Here is a 20,648-nt window from a genome sequence, read left to right as displayed (position 1 = left end):
CATATAGGCTCGCTTGATGTAACCGGTGAAAATTGCGAGGATTTAGCTCTATATATTATTTACTTAATCATGTTTACTTCACTGATACCAGTCATTAAAACACAACTGTTATGTAGTTGCATGGGAAAGTTTCCGGGCTTGGTTTTTTTTATACTGACAAAACTACGTTGTTCCCAGGCTTTCATGGGGCGCGGGTGTGTGTGTGTTTAGAAATAATAGGCACCAAAGCTACGGGGGGCCATTGGCTCAGGGTCATTCGGAGGCGGGCACCTGATTCCCTGGGATGCCTGCCCTCCAATTTCCCAATCAAGGGGGTGGGGGTACCCAAAGGCATTTACAGCAACTGCCATTAAAACAACTAACTCTTTATTGATATACAAACCATGTAGCGTTGAAAACCCAAGTGGAGCAGGAAGCCACCTCCGGAACCGCTTCCTGGGGGAAAGCAGAGCTTTCCAATCCGGAGGACAGTTCGGACCACAATCCGGAGGACAGTTCAGACCACATGCGGTTTGGCGAACAGCAGGGTGGGAAGCAGGAGGGCCCCTTGCGTGCGGGCAAACCTGCACGTCTGCAGGACTGGCTTCGGTCTGAAGAGGGATTCAAGCTCTCCAGCGATGTGTCCATTCTGAGTTTCATGCAACCGCCCAGGCCTCAGAAGGGCAAGAAGCTTCCCAAGACCCCAGACTTTGGGCCCAGCTTTGACAAAAGGCGCTGAGAGTAGCAAGTCCTGGAGGCAGGATGGAGCTGAGCCCCCCTCCTGGTGACATTCATGAGCATAAGGCACTCTGGAGGGAAAGGGAGGTTTGGCTGACTCCTATACTCTGGTGCCCATCCCACAGGAGAGATGCCAGCAAGACGCTTCTCACTTAAGAAGAATAACAACAACAATAATAGCAATCATTATCATCATCATCATCATAACAATGCTGAAATGTCACGCAACCTGCCCACCAGGTTTGGAGCTGATTTTTGGAAGGAACGGGTGGATCCTGGAGGGCTGGCGTTCAGAAGCCTAATGACTGACTAGGATTAAAGTGCATCCGAGAATCAGCATGGAGTGATGGTGGAAGGACCGATTCTGGTCCCAGGGAGATGGGAGAGGGAGGCGCCTCGTTAGAGAACTCCCAAAAAACACACCGGTTCAGAGAAGGCAGGGGCTGTAAAGCATGGACAATGGAGGCGAAGGACGGTAAAAGCTCTTCCCGAGGGAGGCAGGCCTCTGCGTCTATCCAAATGCTGCAGAAGGACCGTCCGGTGGATGAGAACGCTCCTGGACCTCTGCCCCGAGACCGAACACCTGCACCCCTTGGCACCAGGTCATCCTGAGCCTAATTAAAACTGGCTGATACAAAGGAGGAAAAAAAAGAAGACCCCACAGAGAGCAGATTCTCCATTCCACTGCCCGGTGAGGACAATGGCCAGGATAAAGGCTGGTGGGCTTCCCGAGCACTGCAAGAAAAAGGCTGCTCTCTGCCAGAAGAAAGCCTTGCCCCAGGCAGCCAGCCTTATACGGAAGACACGGAAAACAAAAGGGAGCAAAAGGGTGGGGGGGGAGAGATGTTGTCTAACACAGACCATCGTGTAACCTAAAACCGAAGACTCGGAGAACTGCCCTCTCCAAATCTGACAGTGCCTCCGTTCTGGGGCTGTTCTGCAGATGCTTCCCCTTCGCTTCCTGGTGGAGGAATGGACGCTGCCCCCTCTGCAAACACACAGCTCCCCTCCTCCGGAAAAAGGAGTGTGTGTTTCCTTGTAGGGCCTGCCAGCTCCTCCAACAGGCAGAACCTGAGAGGGAAAGCTGCGACATTCGGGGCAGGCGGCCCGCACTAATTAGGCGCACTACTGACTCCCCATCATTAAGTGCTGTAAGAGAGAAGAAATCCAGAGTTCACGGCAGGTGGAGGATCCCCAGCAGGCTCTGCAACAGGCGAACAACAGACTCGGGGGGGGGGGGCTGTCCAGGGGCCCAAGGCCTCGGCTGACCTGTGAGCAGAGAGGCTGGTCCGCTCTCTTTGGACCTGGGCTGGCCACAAATTTAAGCACCCAGTTTTGGAGGCCGGGAGACCGAGAGGTATGTAAAGGCGGAACATGGGCAGAGGGAGGAAGAAGCCGTACAGGTACAAAATGTAACAGACCAGAGAGACTCAACCAACGTCGACGGAGCAGCGGCAGGGGAAGAGTCTGGAGCCGGAGCAGCTCCCTTCGAACTCGGGCCCCGTCACTTTCCCTGGAAGCCTCCGAACTCCAGCTCGTCCTTGCGCCGGCGCGTGGTGAAGAGGGAGCTGAACGGGTAGAGCTTGGCCTTGGCCTGGAAGCGCTGGCCGGCAATCTCGATCTCGTACTCGCCCCGGTTGACGAAGTCCGGCGTCACCAGCTGCTCCTCGCCGGTCTCCGGGTCCGGGCTCTGAACAAACCCCAGGCAGACGTGGCGCTCCAGGGTGTAGCTGTAGGCGCTGCTGGTGGTCTGGCCGGCATAGTGGCCGTTCCGGTAGATGGGCTCCCCCCACCAGGGCCACAGGTCCAGGTCCGTGTCGTGGTCTTCCAGGATGAACATGGTGAAGCGCTTGGAGACGCCCTCCTGTTTCTGCCGCATCAGGGCCTCCCGCCCAATGAAGTCGGTGCCCTGGAGGAGAGGGGAAGGGAAGGGAAGGGAAGGGAAGAATGTGGGGAGGAAGGCAGAGAAGGGCCCAGACACCCTGGGAAGCGGTGGTCAAAGAGGAGCTGCTTTAGAGCCGCTTCAGCAGCTTCTTGGTTTCTACAGGGTGATGCGCTCTTGGCACACTATGGAGGAGCCCTTGGGCTTGCCCTGAAGGGCAGGCCGGCTGCAGCCAAGAAACCAGGCAGATGCCCCCAGGCCACCCATCCCAGTGAAATCTGAACCCATTATTCCCCGGGTCCCAAAATTAACATGGGACCCTGCCATATGGTGACTCCTGCGCTGGAGTCTGGCTGCGCTCTTCCAGTGCCATGGCCGCCTGGCTTCCAGGCTCTCACACGAGAAGCCTTTGTCAGGTCCCTCGCTTCCTGTGGAGAGGAGGCGGCTGAGAACCAGAGCTTCCTACACAGTAGGAACCCCTGGCTGTGGGAAAGCTTTTGCTGGGGATCCCTCATGGCGCCGGGGTTCAACGGCAGTCCGGCAGCCAAAACTCTGCTCACAACCCGGATTCCTTCCCAGAGAGCCGGCTTGAGGTTGACTCAAGTCTTCCCTCCTTCTGAGATCAGTAAATCCAGCTTGCTGGGGAGGTCCTGTGGACGCTGAATAACTGAACTGCAAACTAGCCAGACAGTGCTTTAAGCGTGATGGGATGGTATATAAGCAGCACACTTGGCTTCCCCCCCCCTTTTTTTCCCCCTTTTTGTCTGCCTCCCTCAGCTTTTACTTGATGAGGCTCCTTTTTAAAAAAGTTTTTATAAGGTCCTCTTTTTGCTGTGAACATTATCCCCTCAATTTTGCTTGATCCAGCCGGACCTCACTGTGTCTATGATTTTACAGTTAAGTGGCCTTGGGTGCTGACCATACAGACGGGGGTGATAACAGATGTATCTTGACATTTTTTTTAAACGTTAAGCCACACAGAAGCCCCTTCATGTACCTTCTCTAACTTAACCCGGAACTCACGCCCGCATTCCAGAGGGGTGGTGAAAGCGTCGAGGTCTTGGCCCCAGAAGGCAAAAAACTTCTCAATGCGCAAACTGCGGAGGGCGTAATAGCCGGAGTTCCGAATCCCATACTTCTGCCCCACGCTCATCACCTCGTTGTACACGTGCAGAGCATACTGCATGAGAAAACACAGAACAGGGGCGGTGAAGCCGAGCCCATTTACACCCAGCCCTGAACCACCCTGGGAAAGAGAGGCGGCGGCAGGAATCCTTCCCCAAAGTAGAGAGGAGCATCTCGGCCATGCCTGAGCCCACCTTTCAACAAACAGCTTTGGAAATGCACTGCGGATGGCGCTCTAGGAAAAGAGGTTGGGAAAGATGCCTCCGGAAGCTGGGCCTCAGGGTATCTTTCTCGCCTCTTTCCCTTGAAAGAGAACAGACGAACGGATAAATTATGGCCGCCTCGGGAATCCCAGCAGGCTTGAATCAAAGTGAAACACTGCTGGTCATGCACACATTTCCAAAGCGCCAGCTTAGAGGCGAGGTCTGAGCAGAGGATTCTGCTTCAAGCTGGCTACGGGAGCTGGCAGGAAACCACCCAACGGGCATCCCGTTCTTAGCCAACACTCCTGGGTTGATGAGCAGGTTGCTGAACAAAAGTGAACCCTGTTCACTAAATTGCCTTTATAACTTGAGACAAGACAGAAGACTAAAAACCCAGGTAGAGAAGCGTCCTTTTCAAGAGTCCTGCTTAACTCAGTTAGAAGAACCTTGTGAATGGCATCTGTCCACCACTGCTCCTGCTCCTGCAAGCCACAAGATAATTCCTTCTCGTGAACGGTGTCCCTAACGTGAAGCAACTTTTGGCTAAACAGACAATAGAAGCCTTGTATAAACTCTGTCTTCAGGCATCCTGGAAGCAAACCTAGAAGCAGCTTAGTTATAAGTCAGCCTCGGGTCAGCCAAAGAAGAAGACAACTCAGGCTTTTCATATCACATACAATACGGATGTGTGGCCACGAGACATAAACCCCAATTTCACAAACCTCAGCCTCCCAGCAATCTATCTGAACATTTGCTACACCGAGGGGTCTCCCAACTTTCTCTCCCTGCTGGCTTTGGGGGGGGGGGGAGGAGATGATTCCATACTTGGTATTCTGGGCACACGGCACGTGAAAGGGTCTGGCCACATTTTCCTCATGAGAAGCACTTCTAGCGGCTTCTTCACAATGCACTAAATTTCTCTCTCCATTTCCCATTTCCTTTTTTTCCAGGAGTCTTCTCTTTTTGAAATAATTGCTATTTCTGCAACAGCCACCCTTAGTGGGGTGGGGGGGCAGGAAGGAAGGTTGAGAATGGTGGGTGGAGGGTGGATTCAGAGGGGATTGGTTAAATGAGTACCCAGCTCATGGGGAAGGGGCGTCCCTTTTGCTATATGATGCTTCCACAAAAAGCCCTTCTGATTTTTGACCATGTAACCCTCCCTCCTTGGGAGAGGTGGAGAATTAGCCCCCCCCCAACCACAAACAGCCTAAGGCTGCTCCAATCACAGCATATGCGCTTAAGACCGTAAGAACCTCTCACCTCAATGGGGATGTACAGCATGAATCCTGGCTCTCCAGTGTGCGTCATGCTCATGACACGGATGCCGTTGGCGTAGCCCACGCTCATCTCCTGCAATAAAGGGAAAATGATGCCCAAATGGTCAGGATTCTGGTTGGCAGGGCACCTGACACGCCCAGAACAAGATCAGATATGGAGGAACAGACACAACCTGTCATTCCCTCCACTTGGGCTCAACTGACAGGTAACACGGGCTGAAAGGGCATGCCAGCAGAACGAGATGGCAGGTGAGGAAGGATTTTCCCAAGCTAGGAAAAGTCACTCTGAAACAGAACCGGTAACCTGGGGAAGCGTCCTGTTTGAAGATTGAACCAGCACCTGGCTTCAGATAAGGCAGGCGCTAACAGCTCAGCCAGACTGGTGGAGGGAGGGCCCTTTTCACCCTCTGCTAGATTCAGCGGGCGGCACCCACACCCCGAGACCAAAACAAACCTCTGCGTGAAAATAGCCAGGAGAGGAAAACAGAAGAGGCAATACGACGGTATCTCCATGCAACTCGGAAGAGCAGCGCTTTTCTTTAAAAGTCAGGGGAATAACACGGACTTATTGAATCATGTTGGATTTACATACATATGGAGTCATCCCTTCAGCCGCTGACCCAGTGGGTCTAACTCCAGTAGGAACCATGGGTAGAGATGGGCACGAAGGGGCTAGTTCGTTGCATTTCGTTTTCCGGCTGAGCCGCTGATCTGCAGTTCGGCTCCCCTGACCCCTCCAGCAGCCGCCCACTCGGCAGCGGTGCCCAGTGGGCGCCTGCTGGAGGGGGTAGGGCACCGAACCGCAGATCAGCTGTTCAGTCGGGAAACTAATGGTGCTGAACCAGCAGTTCATGCCCATTTCCAGTCTTTTAAATGCCACACTGAGCAGCAAAGGTCCTCCTCTTATCTCTGGTCTGCACTGTATCTGGAAACCCAACATTTCCGTCTGCTTATGAGCTGGGAATGAGAACACCTCCTCCAAAGAAAGAGGTCTCCCCTGCTGACTGGTGGAAAAATTCTGACTTTGGCTTAGAAAGCCTTCATGGAGAGAAGGGTGAGGGACTGCCAGAGGTCAGACCCATTTGCCCAAAACACAGCCCTTCACAGAGATGTGAAGACAGACGCAAGCTTCTCTGCCTGCTGATGAAAGAGTTGTGTATTTTGGAGTGAGAAGAGGAACGCTAAAAAGGTACATCCACTAAAATATGAATGGATGGGGGGGGGGGGAATCCTCAGGTTCTACAGGCCTGCCAAACTGACTCAAGACAGGCCAAGCGGCTCACATTTCTGCACACAAACACTTCTTACAATTTTGCTGCACCGGACAGCTTACGATCAACACTGCCCTCCAGTTCCTCCTCCGAGGAGGAGGGAATATTCGAACTACCGACCACAGAGACTGACTTTCACTGCAGGCTGTGTAGCTGGCATCGCAGAATGTACGCCACAGCCCTCCTGGGAGACTGGTCCTGCTTGGAAGCATGAAACAAGACCGTGTGGCATGCAAGAAAGCAAGGCCAGGGGGGGGGGGGGGAGAGAGAAAGCACAGCTAGTTGGAAATGCTCCAGCTCAGATTTCACCTCTGCAATAAAACTCACTCACCAAATTTCAGGTGGTTCTTTTGTCCAGGGCCCAACCCCTAAAAGAATTTCAGTCTGGGAGACAAGAAGCGTGACCCATTTTGCAGGCTCCCTAGAGCAGTCCAAGAAAGGTCCAAGGCCCAGCGAGCTCACAGATGTTCCCTACACGGAGGCCAAGTGGCCTATTAACAGGCTACGGCTGCTTTTTCTTAGTGGGCGGAGGGCAAGGGACTATAAAGCATGCTTTCAGGGGCTGACATCTCCCTAGCGTCTGGCCACAACCTGGTGGAATCCACCGCTTGCTGAGGTGTGTCAAGCCCCCTCCCTGCAGGTTTAAAGGCAGGCGCCAAAGGGTGCTTGTTGCACGCATCTCTGGATTCAGGTAAGCCTCCCCCCAGCCCAGCCCAGGTTGATCTCCAATAAGAAGCAAAGCAGAGGCTTCATGCAAACGGAAGAGGAACGCACCTTGCAAAAGAGGGAAGGGAAGTGCTCTGGAGTCATTGGTGCATAGGAGAGCTCTGACAGGACATCGACAGCACGTGGGCCAATCAGATTCAAAGCTGGGGAGAAGGGGAGGGGAAAAGAAGCACCAGGTGTTTCACGGTCTGAGCAAGGAGGAGAGAACGGCCCCTCCTGGGGGGGGGGGGGTTCCTCCCTTCCTGGTTTCTTGTACTTTCTCAGCTCAACAAGGCAGCCGCAGCTGATGGAGGGAAACCCTCGGGAAAAGGATCCCACACAGGAAAGCAAGCCTGTCGGCTCATGGAGGCATCCGTGGCTCCCCTGGACACCGCTAGAAGGGAAGCGGGGGGAGGCTGGTTCTTGGCTCTGGAGCGGGGTCCCCCCCCCTGAGCCAAGCCAAACCCCGACCGGACCCGGGGCCTTCACGAGCTGCTCCTGCTCCGTCCTGCCCCTTCGCCTCACCTGTGTACTTCCAGGTGACGTCTTCCAAGAACAGGCTGCTATCGTCCGGCATGTGCTTCTTCAACCAGGCCCAGCAATGGACTTGCTGGTCTGTGGGGGAAATGATGAAGAAACTGGAATAAAAACAACAACACAGAAGCAATGAATGAATGAATGAATGAATGACAAGTGAATGGTTTCCTGAGAGGAGCTTTACATTTTATGCCTCGTTGCTTTGAATTTGCTATTGGTGTTGATTTCATTTACCGTGCTGAAACAGCAATGCTCAATCAGGACATTTAGCCCAGCTCTGAACTTCCTTCAGCGGCCAAGCAAAGGCCACCAGAAAGCTCACAAGGCAGGCGCGTGAAGGCAGGAAGGAGCCTTTGCCCCGGGTTGTCTGCCTGCCTTTAGCCCTTGGGGCGAATGGCCACCAAAAATCTTCTCAAGCCCTTCTGGCTTCTTCCAAAGCACTACTAGCCAGCCCTTGCACCTCATGACAGTCAACTCTACTGATAAATTTAGAAGTTTTTGTAGCCCTGATTTGACAGACCCAAGAGCGGACAAAAAGAGGCTTTTTTCATAGAACGCGCCATGAATTTACGGCAGTGGGAAGGAGGGTTTTCCTTTTCCTTGCCTCCAGATGGATCTGTGCTTCTCGCTTCCCTTTCTGGGCTTCCGGAGTGTGAGAAACGGGAGTCACGAGCTCTCCCGCAGGAGGACAGGCCCGGGAAGGGACCGACGCTCAACGGTACCTGCGCTTGTTGACGCGGACCACGCTGCAGTCGTTCTCGTACCCTCCGTTGTGGTTGAGCATCCCCGTATGGACGATGTGCCCGACCGGCACCTCCAGGTCGTTGGAGAGGAGATACTGCAGGAATTCCAGGGCCTGGTCCCCCGTTGACTGCAAGCACACACAGAGAGAAAAAAGGCTTTTTATTCCTAACAAGGCTGTTTCAGCAGCCCTCAGATGTCATCCTCCCCCTGCCCAGGGCCCAATTTTCCTTGCTGAAAAAGAGAGGGTGAACCGCAGGTCCCAGAAGCCTCCAGGAAGGGTGGTCTGCCTTTTGAACGGGTTGCAAGGTTCCCTTGCCACACTGCTGAACATCCCAGGACAGAAGAAAAGTCCCAAGGCGACCTTCTTTGAAGACATCAGGGAGAGAAACAGAAGACAATCCGGGCGACTGAGGAAGGTCGCAGGATCGTTTGTTTGACGGGGAACAAAAAAACCTTAACCACACTCAGAAGCAGAATGAAAAGTAGAAACTTTTCTCACAGACGCAGAGTACTTGTTGAAAAACACAAAGTGTGGTCTCTGGCTGCCTCTAGTGGCAATACATAGTGAAAATACTTTTTTTCTGGATTAACCCCCCCCCCCCTTTTCCTTGCTATGAATAGTGTTTGCTATTATCCACGGTTTTCCGCATCTGCACGGGGGGGGGGGGGAGGCTTGAAACCAATCCGCTGCAGATATGGGAGCCCTCCTATACTTTTGGTCTGCTGCTGGCCAGGAGTCCCTAACTGCTGTCATGTTCCCATATATATATATATATATATATATATATATATATATATATATATATATATATATATATATATATATATATATATATATATAGTTCTACATGATTTAAGTTCAGGAACAGAGAATCTGCAGTCCTTCTTTACCTGTTATTGGACTGCATCCCACCATCTCCGGCTAGCAGCTGCGCTGGCCAAGGCCGATGGCCACCCATTCTCCAGCTGCCGGCTTGTTTTTTTTTCTTTCTGCAACTCAGATATTGCATGAAACTGACAAACTCTGGGAATCTGGGTCTCTGGAAGGGCCCTCCCCTTTCCCTCGGCACTTACGCTGATCTCAAACTTGGTGAAGGAGGACATGTCGATGACACAGACGGCTTCTTTGCAGCACTTGACCTCGGCGCCTACGATATCGAACCAGTCCGGCTTGTAGAAGGTCTTGCTTTGATCCAAAGCCAGCAAGTCTTCCGGAGGAGAGGAGACAGACGGCTCAGAAAAGGCCCAGCGGGTGCCGGCCGGTCGGCCCTTTCAGCCCCTCAGCCACTGAGCAGTGAGGGGAAACAGGCTCACCTTTTTCCGGGGGCACAAAGTACTTGGCCCTCTCGAAACCGTGCTTCTCCATCCACCGAGCGCCTTGGGCGTCCAGCCGGTCGTAGAGGGGCGACGTGCGCAGCTGCCGACCCGTCTGGAAATCCCAGCGAGGAACTTTGAGGTCGTAGATCAGGGCTGGAGGGGCCACAGAATCACAGAATCAAAGCGCTGGGAGGGAGAGCGATGGATCCGTCCCCCGCCGCGTCCCAGCAGGATGTCCTGTATGGCCCCGAGGAACGCCTGGCCCAGCCCTGAATAGAAAAATACCCAAGGAAAGAAGGAAGGAAGCAGCAAAGGAAACTAAGGAAAGAAGGCCAAGACCCCAAGATCCTCCACCAGTGTCTCGTCTCTGGGCTGAACTACTCAAGGACTTGGTCTAGCCTGTCTGGGACATCAGCCGGCTGCGGAGGTCACCTGTTGAGCTCTCCTAATCCCTCTTAGGCGATCCAGAGAACACAAGCTGCTCCTTGGACCTCCTGTCCCTCTGGGGCTCCTCCACAAGGGAGCATTCAATCTATGCCATGGGTTAAGACAGGGGGTGGGCCCCTTTCCAGGGCCTTTGGAAGATGGTCCCTGCCCCCCCCAGGAGAGAGGCTTCTACGTGCATTTTTTTGACTTCCAAAAAAAACCCTCGATAAAAGGGGAGCAATCCTGCCAAGTTTTTCAACCCCACTGGTTTTAGACCGGGAAGTGAGGTCTTTCCCCGAAAAGTGAAGTGACTGGGAGTTATTCCTGGTTTTGAACCCCCACCGGGAGGCCAGAAAATAGGTGAAATCTTCCTCTGGCACTGAAGGAACACAACAAGTGGGGCTCTGGCAGACAAAAGGTAGTGGGGTGGCCATGCTGGGGGAGGAGGAGTGGCAAGCAATTCGCAAACGCCACACCTTGAGCCACTGTGGGATCAGGTGGAAACAGGGCTTCAGCCGATTCACCCTCTGGCTGAAAGAGCAAAAACTTCCCTGCAGAGGCAACACAGGGTTTCCAAACCTCCTCGGCAGATGGCAAGGGCTCCAACACTGGAGGGTCTCAAGAGAAAGCTAGCCAGCCATCTGTCAGGTCTGCTTTGACTTGGATTCCTGCCTTCAGCTGGGGGTTGGATTGGATGGCCTTCGAGGCCCCCTTCCTGCTCCATTCCTTTTCTAATTCCACGATTCCTCCCAGCTGAGATGTCTCAAAGTTCATCCTGTGCCCCCTCGGGCCAATGCGAAAGGGCTTACTGACCTGATCTCCCCGTATCTTCTCAGCCCGAAAGCTACAGCACTTCTAACCGAACCCAGCAAAAGAGTGAAGGGAGGCCTCCGCCGAGAAGGTCGTCCGGCTGCCGGCTACTTACGCATCACTTCCATGACGCGGTGTCGGAGGAACGTGCGGCTGCTCTGCAGGGCCCCGAAGCGCTTCAGGTCCAGGGGCCAAACGTTATCCGAGGGGTAACCGTTCACCAACCATTCAGCCAGGTACCTGTCCAGAGAGAAGCAAGAAAGAACCGGAGGTTAAAGGATGCAGAGGACAACTGTGGCGTGATCCAGACATGGCCCCCAGGGATGGTGCTTTTTAAATTGCTTGCAAAAAACAACAACATGAGGACAGGGCCACAGCAAAGCCCACTATGTACATGGCTTGGCTCGCTGTCCAGAACCTGGGCCTCCCCCCCATGCCTCTTCGTGCACAGTGGGGGCAAAGCCATGCCCCTAGTCTCATTTGTGCAGATGGAAAGGGCAGAGGAAGGAGGCACAGATTCCTTCAAGCAAGTGTTCATCGGCTAGAATGGCTGGACAGCTCTGGGCTCGATGGTCTCTGGCTCCAGAGGTTGGGAGTTCGATTCCCCCTCTGGGCCTCCTTGACAGGGACCGGACTCTGCGATCTACAGGGTCCCCTTCCAGCTCTGCAGTTCTAATATGATGATGATTGAAAGGACACTTGCCAACCTCTGAGTGCAGTTTTGTGAGTTACAGGTGACCGTCCTTCAGAAGCAGGCTTATAAAGACATATGTACAAGTCGCTAACTTTACGCATGACTGCAAAGAAGCTGCCAGCCGCCCACGATCCCACACTAGCTGTGGAAGGGAGGAAGCCCCAGCCCCAAGCCCCCAGCAGAGGAACCTTGAGCACCAGCTTCTTCTTAGCAGACCAGCTAGTAAAACAAAAGGGGCCTCTATAACACCCGGACGACTGACACGGCCCACCCGCCTAGCCCCCACCTCGCCACCCAGGCAAGCCCAAAGCGAAGCCACTTACTTGCCGGCTCCCCCTCCGAAAGACGTGCCAGCCGAGTTCATCCCTGCCAGGACGAAGTAGCCCTGCACGCTGGGCGACTCTCCCATGATGCATCGCATGTCTGGGGTGAAGGATTCTGGGCAGTTCACCAGCTGCACAATCTCCAGGGCCTCCAGACCCGGCATCCTCCGCAGAAGGGCACTCAGAAGGGGCTCTGCTCCCCCCCCGAACGAGACACAGCAAAGAAGCGTTTATCTTCCGCGGGGAACGGGCGGCATGGGTGCCTCCCAAAAGCTGGGCCTTGTCGCCCGCCCAGCAGCCCGGGAGAGCACCAGGTGGAAAACCTCAGCAGCCTGTGACCCCACCCCCACCCCGATGGGGGGGTGAAGCTCTCTTCACAAGAGCTCCTGGTTTTCCACTCAAAACTCCAGCCCTGAACCGCAGCAGGAAGTCCCGGGGCTGTGCACAACGCTATGGCATTAACCAGAGTGGACACAGCGTGTCAGTCAAAGGGGGGGGGGGGAGAGCTTTATAAACTAACACACATACCCATGAAAACAGAGAGGGAACAGGAGCCCACCCGCACCCCCCCCCCCCGTCCATGGCCCCTTTGCTCCAGCTCAGCCACGTCCTGCTCAAGCCTGTTCTTTGGTCCCTTTGAGAAGAAGGGAATGTGGATGAACCCCTTTCCCAAGGAAAAGGTTCCAGGGAGCCCACAAATGTACCAAAGTGATCCCAGTCCTCTTGCAAGTTCTGGATTTCCAGCTGGTTCCGGCCCTCGGTGAAAATCGGCTTGGGGTTCTTCTCGAAGCCGCCGGACAAGATACCACCCTGCCAGTTGCGGATGTAGATCCTCCCGTCGGGGTCCACAATCGCTGCAGAGACAAGGCAGAAGGGAAGCAACCACGAGAACACGCACACCTGCGGACACACTAGGCTTCCAGTCTGGGGGGGGGGGCGGGGACACAGAGTCAGCCACTCGGCTCCGGTCCTTTCAGGATTGGCACAGCCGGCCTCACTCTACCCTCTGATCTTGGCACAGCAGCCCACGGTGAAGAACATACAGGACAGGGGCTACCAGCAGGGATCCGTCAACATGAAAGCGTCCATGCAGACAGCTTGGTGTTCAAAGCAGGATGGCGGCATACCCTGATCTTCCTCGCCATGCAGAGCTTCTGGAAAGTCCTTAACCACTATGGAGTGAGCAAGGCCCCCCTCGCTCGCACTGTGATTCTGAATCTGCCAGGAAGCCCCCCTCCAAAAAAAGAGGGCTGCACATGGGTTGGAGGAGCATGAGAGGAGAGGCGAGGGCTCCTTACTTGGCGTGCTGCTGTCCAGCGGGGTCTTCAAAGGCCGCGTCAAGAGGTAGAAGTGCTCGCAGGGGTGGAGCGGGATGCTGACCGGAACCTCATCGGAAAGACCCAGCTCATAAGCCCACTGAAACCAAGGCAGATACGTTAGTCCCTATTGGGTCGCCGGCTTCTCCCCAAATGCATCTGACTCCCTAAACACGTGGCTGCTCCCAAACTCATGGAACTGCAGCAAACAACGCACAGGAAGGCAGGCGGGATTTGCCTGCTGAGGAACAGCAACGCTTCTGAATCTGGTGCACACAGATGCACTTAACTACACTTCCCATCACTCCAATCAGCAGGGCTGTGGGAGCTGTAGTCAAGCAGCATGGGGGAGACAGGAAGCTAGGGAAGGCTGCTCTGGCCCTTTACTGGGTGAAGGGGAAAAAAGGTAGGTATTCTGCCTCCCCGAGGGAATCGTGTGCTACTTAGAGGAAACCAGCAGAGCACCATTCCCTGCGAGACCTTCCTCTCTCCCCACCACAGATGTGAGAAAACTCCACCCTCTGCCCACAGCCCCAGGATGCAAGGAGCACTTAACCTGTCCAGCACAATTAACAAAATACTGGCACTCGATCATCCCTCGGTCCGTCTCCACCCCAGCCACGCAGCCTTTCTGGGTCACGATGTGGATGACGCTTGTTCGCTCGTGGATCTGAGCACCTTGGTAGAGAAGAGGGACGGAGGGAAGGGGTCAGAGTTCCTTCAGCCCACTGGTTCTCTGCCTTTTGACCTCTAGATATCTGCCACAGCTCCTAGAAGACTCAGCCAGAACGGTCAACGGAGTCCAAGAGATCTGGAGGACAAAAGGTTGTGAACCAGGCAAAGAAAAAGCCACAAGTCTCTGTTTTATCTGCAGCCTCTCTTGAATCCTTGCTATTCCCAGAGGCCAAAGGAGCACCAAGTGAACATGAGTCTCAGAGGCGCGCACGTCCTCCCTGGCAGAGACCTTCGCCAAGAGACTGCTGCGCCCAAGAAACGACACAGCACAGGAGGGAGTAAAAAGCAGGCCACGGTCCTGCCGGGAATCAGATCAGTTGCTGATGGGATTCTGACCCAGCCCACTGGCCTAAGGCGGTGCCTCTCTGTTCTGGAAAAGGGCTCCCTCAGGGGGGGCGTGCCAGGAGGCCCTGCTGGGAGAAGGACCACAATCTCAGCCCATACTTGGCGCACTACTTGGAAGGCACCCCATGGAAGGAACCCAACAACCCGAAGAGATCAGCCTGGGCTGGCAGCCTCCCTCGCCGCAAGGCAGCTTTGGCACGGAGGTGGAAGGATCGCTTTGAAGAGGTTGGTGAGTCCTCAACTATCAGGAGCTCTAAAGGACACCCCTTGGCAAACTGATTACCCGTCAGCGGAAGCTGCGGTGCCTTACGGTGTTTCCGGAGATCAGAACCGCACAAGGTTGGGCCTGGAAAGGCAGGCAGGGGCCAGGCAAACTGATCCTCGTGGAAAGATCCTCGTGGAAAGGGGGCTCCAGGCAAGCCCCTCTTCTGATCACATATGGAAGCGGGGCTTGCATGTCTGTTAAGAGCTCTGCCAAATTGTGTAGGTCTCGCTCCCCAATGGAGCCCACAGAGGACCCGGGCTCTGGACGCGCAATGCATTACAAGAAACAGCAGCCCCCTGGCAGAGCTGACTTTCTTCTGCCTGCGGTTGCCCCAAATCCAACCAGGCCCCTTTTGGAACGAAATGGGCCGGCAGCCTAATTTAACCTAAGCCAGCTCTGCAGGGATGTCAATGGCCCGGCCCCGATGACGCTACGGCGGGCATTTTTCTTTGTCCATTCCAGAAGCCAGCTGAGAAGGACAGACGGTTGCGACAGCAGGACACCAAGTGTACAGAAGCCGGGACACTGCCTTACTTGAAGGAAGACGATGGGAACTACATAACTTGATACCACCTACTCTTCGGGTAGCGTCTCTCTAGGGCAGGGGTTTCCAGAGGTTCTTGGACTGCAATTCCCAGAAATCCTGGCCAGCACAGCCAGAGGTAAGGCTTCTGGGAGTTTTTGTCCAAGAACGCCTGGGGAGCCCAGGTCGGGAACTGCTGCTCTAGGGTATCACACCCAGGTCTTCCACATCACCGTCTGCCAGACGATTTTAGCAGCCAAGGGCTGAACTTGGGCCAACCAGCCTCCAAAGCAGGTCCTCGGCTAATGAGTTATGGCATCTCCCCAAAAGTTTTAAAAGAAAGGCATGTGATGTAGAGATTCTATTTCTCCCAGCAGTATGTGCTTCTAAGAACACACTGTGTGTCTCAGGGTCAGGATCCAGGTTCTCATCCTACTCAGAGGAGGTCCAAGTCTGCGAGACCTGAGCAGGGCTGTTAACAACAAGACCATTCAAAGTTGACAAATCCAGAGAGGCCTTTTCACAAGTTGGAAAGGACGTCAGGGTGCATAACAGCATCCATTGAAAGCAATGGGAATGACAGAGTCCTAATGCACTTAAATCCATTCAATTCCATGGGTCTGCTCTGAGTATGATGAAGTCTGGATGCAACCCTTGGTTCCCTCACCTGTAAAACGGGGAACAGAGGTGGTCTCCTCTTCGTGAAGGAAGCAACATGCACTGTAGCCAGTAAAGGAAGGGAAAGCGTTTTGCAAAGTGGAAGTGCATAGCTTGCACTCAGCAGCGCTTCCTTTCTCAAACAAGGGTGGCTGACTAAAGAGCGGTCTGGGCAACAGGGCAGGGCCGTACCATTGAGAGAGGCCGCGTGGGCCAAGGCGAGGCTCACGTCCGCAGACGAGACAATGGCGTCCTCGGGCACGTGCATGGCCCCCACCAGGTCATGGATATTGATAAGCGGGTGGAGCTGTTCCACTCTCTTTGGGGGGACGATCTCACAGGGGATCCCCATGACCCTGTCAGAGAATACACACACACACAGGGCAGGCTGGTCACGAGCTGCTCCAGAAAGCTTCCCATCCGGCTCGATTCCTCCACCCCTCCTGACCGCTTCCCCACTTACTTGAGCCGAGAGGCGATGCGTTTCAGGGAGATCAGTCGGTCCTGCGTCTGAGCTAGAGAGACAGAGCCCGTCCTCACATAACCTGGAACAAGAATCAACATCCAGTTAGGACTCCACCAGCACCCAAAGCAGACGTTTCTGATGGCAACAAAGTCCAGTCATTTCTGGCTCTTTTCAGGAGGGAGGATCATTAGAGCGTCGCCATTAAGAGTGTTGGAAACAGAGTGGAAAGCCTGGGGTTTGGCCTTGAAGCTCAGCAGGGTGACCTTGGGCTACACAGTCACTGTTCTCTGGATAGCCCGCTTTGCAGGACTAATGGTGAGAGGCGCTACGTAGAGCCCCCGCTGTGTGTGGCCAGTCACTGCAAGCCTCTGGTCCTTCTGCCCTTACCGGTTTTTATCCCCGTCTCTTGCTCGAGTTGCTGATACAGACGGTTCGAGTAGTTGGCCATCTTCAGCTCGATGGACAGGTGCCGTGCTGTGCTGACAATGCCTGCGCAGAATCTAGTGGAACCGGCGGCTAACCTGGAAGAGAAAAAGGCAGGACGTCTCGTGGAAACCCTGAAGATTCCCCCCCCCCCCCCCAGCCTTATTGGCACAAGAAGAAAGGCGATGGTTCTGTTGGAAGCGGAGGAAATCCGCTGTAAGTGGGATGCAAGGAAAAAATCCTATCCCCCCCCCCCCAACCTCTGGCCAGAAAGGAGGGAAAGGGCTGTGTCGGCATGGCAGAGTGCCTGCTCAGCACCGAGGAGATCTCAGGTTCCATCTGCCACATCTCCAGGTAGGGCTGAAAGGAAAAAATCCTATCAGGAACCTGGAGGGGGGAACCACTGCACATTTTATTTATTTATTTATTTATTTATTTATTTATTTATTTATTTATTTATTTATTTAATTAATTAATTAATTAATTAATTAATTAATATGCCGCCCACACTACCCAAAGGTCTCTGGGCGGCTTACAGCATTTAAAATACAATAAAGTTATGTAGCAATTAAAATACAATTAAAATATATATAAAATTGCCATCGGACCCACAGCTAATATTATTTCAGTTAAAAGCCTTCTGGAACAGGAAGGTTTTGACCTGGCGCCGAAATGTCATCAGCGTCGGCGCCAGACGAATCTCAGTCGGGAGGGCATTCCATAGTCTGGGGGCAGCTGCCGAAAAGGCCCTTTGTCTACAAGCCATCCCTCTTACCTCCTTGAGGGGACGGCTCTTTCAAAAGGGCCCCCTGGCTAGATCTTAACTGCCGGGTAGGCTCATATGGAAGGAGGCGGTCCTTCAGGTCCCACATGGACCAAGATTCTAGTTTCATTTAAAGCAGCTACTTAAGCTCCTATGGCTCTTAGAGAGTTGGGCAGAGAAGAGAGGCAGGAAATATTCCTACGATATGCCAGCCAAGAGCTACGTGGGCACCTTATTCAAGATGCAAAAAAACCATGCCAAGTAAGATACTTTTCTCCAGTTGCACAGGATGAAAAGATCACATTCGGCAACATGGAACACCTTGTTTCGCTCGAGCCAAAACAATTAATTATCATTTTTACCTGCCCTGCTCCAGTAACACGATGTCCTTCCATCCTAGTTTGGAGAGGTGATACGCCACTGACGTACCCATGATCCCACCCCCGCAGATGACCACCTGTGCGTGGGCTGGCAGGGGGGTCAGCTGAGGTTCCGTTCCACTTGTGCTGCTGTGCCGGGAGGCCAGACACGCACCACCTTCCCTGACCTGCCCTCTGCCATCGGACATCTGATAACAGTCGGAGGAACATCTTGGTTATTATTCCTCCGCTCTTCCCACAGGTGGGCCTCCACAGTTCCTGGAAAACATCGGTGTTCTTTGCATTACATAAAATCAAGGTATGGTCATCTTGCTTACAGATAAAGGGGATAATGTATCATCTTTGCAAGGCAACAGGTGTCCACAGTGTTCGGCAGATGGAAGACACCTGATGGCCACAATTCTGATGCCAATGAATGCATTATAATGCTTAAACATGTGTTCTCATGGACTAAACATTGCTAAAAAAATGCACTGGTAACAACTGTGGGTAAAATTACTATTTAACATAACAACTGACACAGATTTAATGTCATTCTCAACTAAGCAAAATCATCACAGAAAACAGTTCTTAAACTGTCCAGAGTTAAATGCTAATTATGTGGCTTTCTGTGTTCCATGCAGCCAAGCTGCTTCTGATTTATGGAGACCGGTCTCTATTATTGACCTCTAAAAGATCCAGTCCTTAATAACTTTGCCCAGGTCTTTGCAAAGTCAAGGTCACAGTTTCCTTGAATCCAGGAAGTTTAATACCAACAGAGCACAAACAGACAACTTGTAGATATATTCTGCCCAGCAATAGGCCGGCAGTGGACACATTTCAGCACTAAGTTAAATCTGGGTCTTGTTGGAGGTAGCTGAGTTCTGATTTATTGCTGGTAATTTTTAGACTCTAGATCATTCCTATTTTATAGTACATGTGCAACTAATAATCTATTAAAATACACAGAATATTTTACACAAGACACAGTAATCTGGGCAAATTTAGGCAGATGCATTTAAAGCAATGCTTAAGAATGGGCACTGTCTCCTGCTTTATCAAATTCTCCAATATAACACCTCTGCAGGAGTGTGAGAAGGAAACCAACCTCTTATTAATGCTGAGATGGCCACATCTGGGACACGGATGCATAAGGCAGATCACCTGCAAAAAAATTTACAGTGAAAGAGCTGAAAGCAAATGGTAATAATAAACAGCAACAACAATGATTCCAACATCTGGGTTATTGTTTTTGCTTTTAATGTTTATTTTTGGTCTCTATTATACTTGTAACGGCCCAGAGTAGTGCCTGGACACTAACAGGAGCAGAATAGAAACTGAATATATATATAAATAAAAATAAGAAAATAATCTATATATGGGGAACACAATTATGCAACTCAAAAGTCAGAAAAAGTTCAAGTTTTTGGAAAGCCTTTGATTCGGAACCCAAGTGCCTTGGATGGGCTCAGATCATGCCTGCATTTGCTCGGGGGGGGGGGGGGCAATAAACCAAGGATCGCTGGCCGTGCAACTGTAACTTATGATAATGCTATATTTATTAAGACCCGGCAGTCTGGTAGAACACCTGTTGCTTAGCATAAGGTGCAAGTAGAGGGGGGGGGGGCTTGCACCGATGGCCATTACAGAGGGGTTGACCCACCAAGTCCCCACTGATTGATAGATAGAGAAGGGAGAAAGGAAGGAAGGAAGGAATAGATAGATTTGCATTGCTTTGCATGGCATTTTGTTTAAATCTCAGTAAAGGATAAACGTGACCCGGGACTTTTTTAGACCAGCAGCCTAGAAAGCCTCCCCGCTCCCCCCCCCCCATTTCAGGCTCAGAAACGTTACTTTTTCTTTTTTGCACCAGGAAAGGAACGTGTCCAAGCGGTCCCTGGCTTTACACTCTCGTCCTTTCAATTCTTGCAAGCCGCCTCGCGTCTTTTTAAGGCGGGGGGGGGGGCTTTAATAAAACAAAACATATTTTAAAATAAACGGAAGACAACCAAGGCGGGACGGGGGGGGGGGAAACGCCCTCTCCCTGCCTCGGGCAGCCCAGACTCTTGGGTCCGCGCTTCCTCTCCTCTTTTGCATGACTCCGCCCACGGCCCTCGTTTGCATGCCTCGCTCCGTCCACCCACCCGCTTCCTGAGGGGGGGGCTCCCTCGCCAGGCTTATTTGCATAGGTCGCCCCCCCCCAAGGCCACGCAACCCCCCCCCGCCGCCGCCGCCTCACCTTCCGCGAAGCTCCGCGCGACCTTCCGCCTCCCCTTCCCCCCCACCCGGGAGCTTGGCTTTTCCCGCCTGCGCTTTACGGCGCCCCCCCCGGAGCTCGCGCGCGACAGCGTCGCGAACGGCGCCGTAAGGCGAGCGCGCGGCGGCCAATCAGCGCCCGGAAGGCGGGGCCTAGGTGGCGGTGGGGGGAAGAAGCTAAAGAGCCCGAGCCCACGCAAGCGCACTCGGCTGCATCCTGGGCTGCCTGATATGCGCATGCGCGGCGGTGGAACTTGCTTCCCCCATCTAAGGACTGGGAAAGGCAAGCGTCGCCAGCCTGAAGGCGGGACAGGGCTCTTCTTCAGCCTTCCTCTTTTAGCTTCAGCGATCCCTAAACGAGATTTTCCATGGGAGGGGGTGGGGGGAGGTAGGGAGGGATTATGCCAGCCAAGTGCTGCTCCTGCTTTTTTCACAAGCCATGGGCTAGTAAAGCCAAGTTGTACTTGGGCTAGCCCTTCTCCACTAGGCTTGGCTGAAGTCTCAGGGAG

At 53.3% G+C, this 20,648-nt stretch overlaps 1 protein-coding gene across 3 annotated transcripts; it reads right to left on the bottom strand.

The window, feature by feature from the left end:
* Positions 1-2,083: 2,083 nt before the first annotated feature.
* On the bottom strand, positions 2,084-20,213 carry PDPR (pyruvate dehydrogenase phosphatase regulatory subunit). Of its 3 annotated transcripts, XM_078380476.1 has the most exons (20): positions 20,123-20,213; positions 19,738-19,849; positions 18,992-19,047; positions 17,887-18,162; positions 16,726-16,859; positions 16,336-16,417; positions 16,065-16,228; positions 13,904-14,025; positions 13,330-13,447; positions 12,736-12,885; positions 12,032-12,224; positions 11,130-11,254; positions 9,776-9,931; positions 9,536-9,669; positions 8,440-8,588; positions 7,706-7,818; positions 7,250-7,344; positions 5,188-5,277; positions 3,597-3,779; positions 2,084-2,626 (listed from the first exon to the last, which is right to left on the bottom strand). In XM_078380476.1, the coding sequence occupies exons 4-20, from the start codon at positions 18,090-18,092 to the stop codon at positions 2,222-2,224; spliced, it is 2,619 nt and encodes an 872-aa protein (XP_078236602.1). In that variant the 5' UTR covers positions 18,093-18,162; positions 18,992-19,047; positions 19,738-19,849; positions 20,123-20,213; the 3' UTR covers positions 2,084-2,221. The 3 variants fall into 3 exon arrangements, with proteins under 3 accessions (XP_078236602.1, XP_072837061.2, XP_072837063.2); XM_072980960.2 differs by lacking the exon at positions 19,738-19,849 and having other exon boundaries at positions 20,123-20,212; XM_072980962.2 differs by lacking the exons at positions 16,065-16,228; positions 16,726-16,859; positions 17,887-18,162; ... (1 more) ...; positions 19,738-19,849; positions 20,123-20,213.
* Between the last annotated feature and the right edge of the window lie 435 nt (positions 20,214-20,648).

This window comes from Pogona vitticeps, chromosome 10 (genome assembly GCF_051106095.1).
Source record: "Pogona vitticeps strain Pit_001003342236 chromosome 10, PviZW2.1, whole genome shotgun sequence".
NCBI lineage: Eukaryota > Metazoa > Chordata > Lepidosauria > Squamata > Agamidae > Pogona > Pogona vitticeps.
Note: the sequence above shows the minus strand (reverse complement) of the source record. Positions and strands in the feature narration are given on the sequence as shown.

Excerpts from the sequence above, each read along its gene's own strand:
- PDPR (XM_078380476.1), bottom strand. The coding sequence starts at position 18,092 with ATGTCCGATGGCAGAGGGCAGGTCAGGGAAGGTGGTGCGTGTCTGGCC. Across the intron at positions 7,345-7,705 it reads CGTCACCTGGAAGTACACAG|CTTTGAATCTGATTGGCCCA; the intron begins GTGAGGCGAAGG and ends CCTTCTCCCCAG. Across the intron at positions 3,780-5,187 it reads TGCTGTACATCCCCATTGAG|TATGCTCTGCACGTGTACAA; the intron begins GTGAGAGGTTCT and ends TTTCTCATGCAG.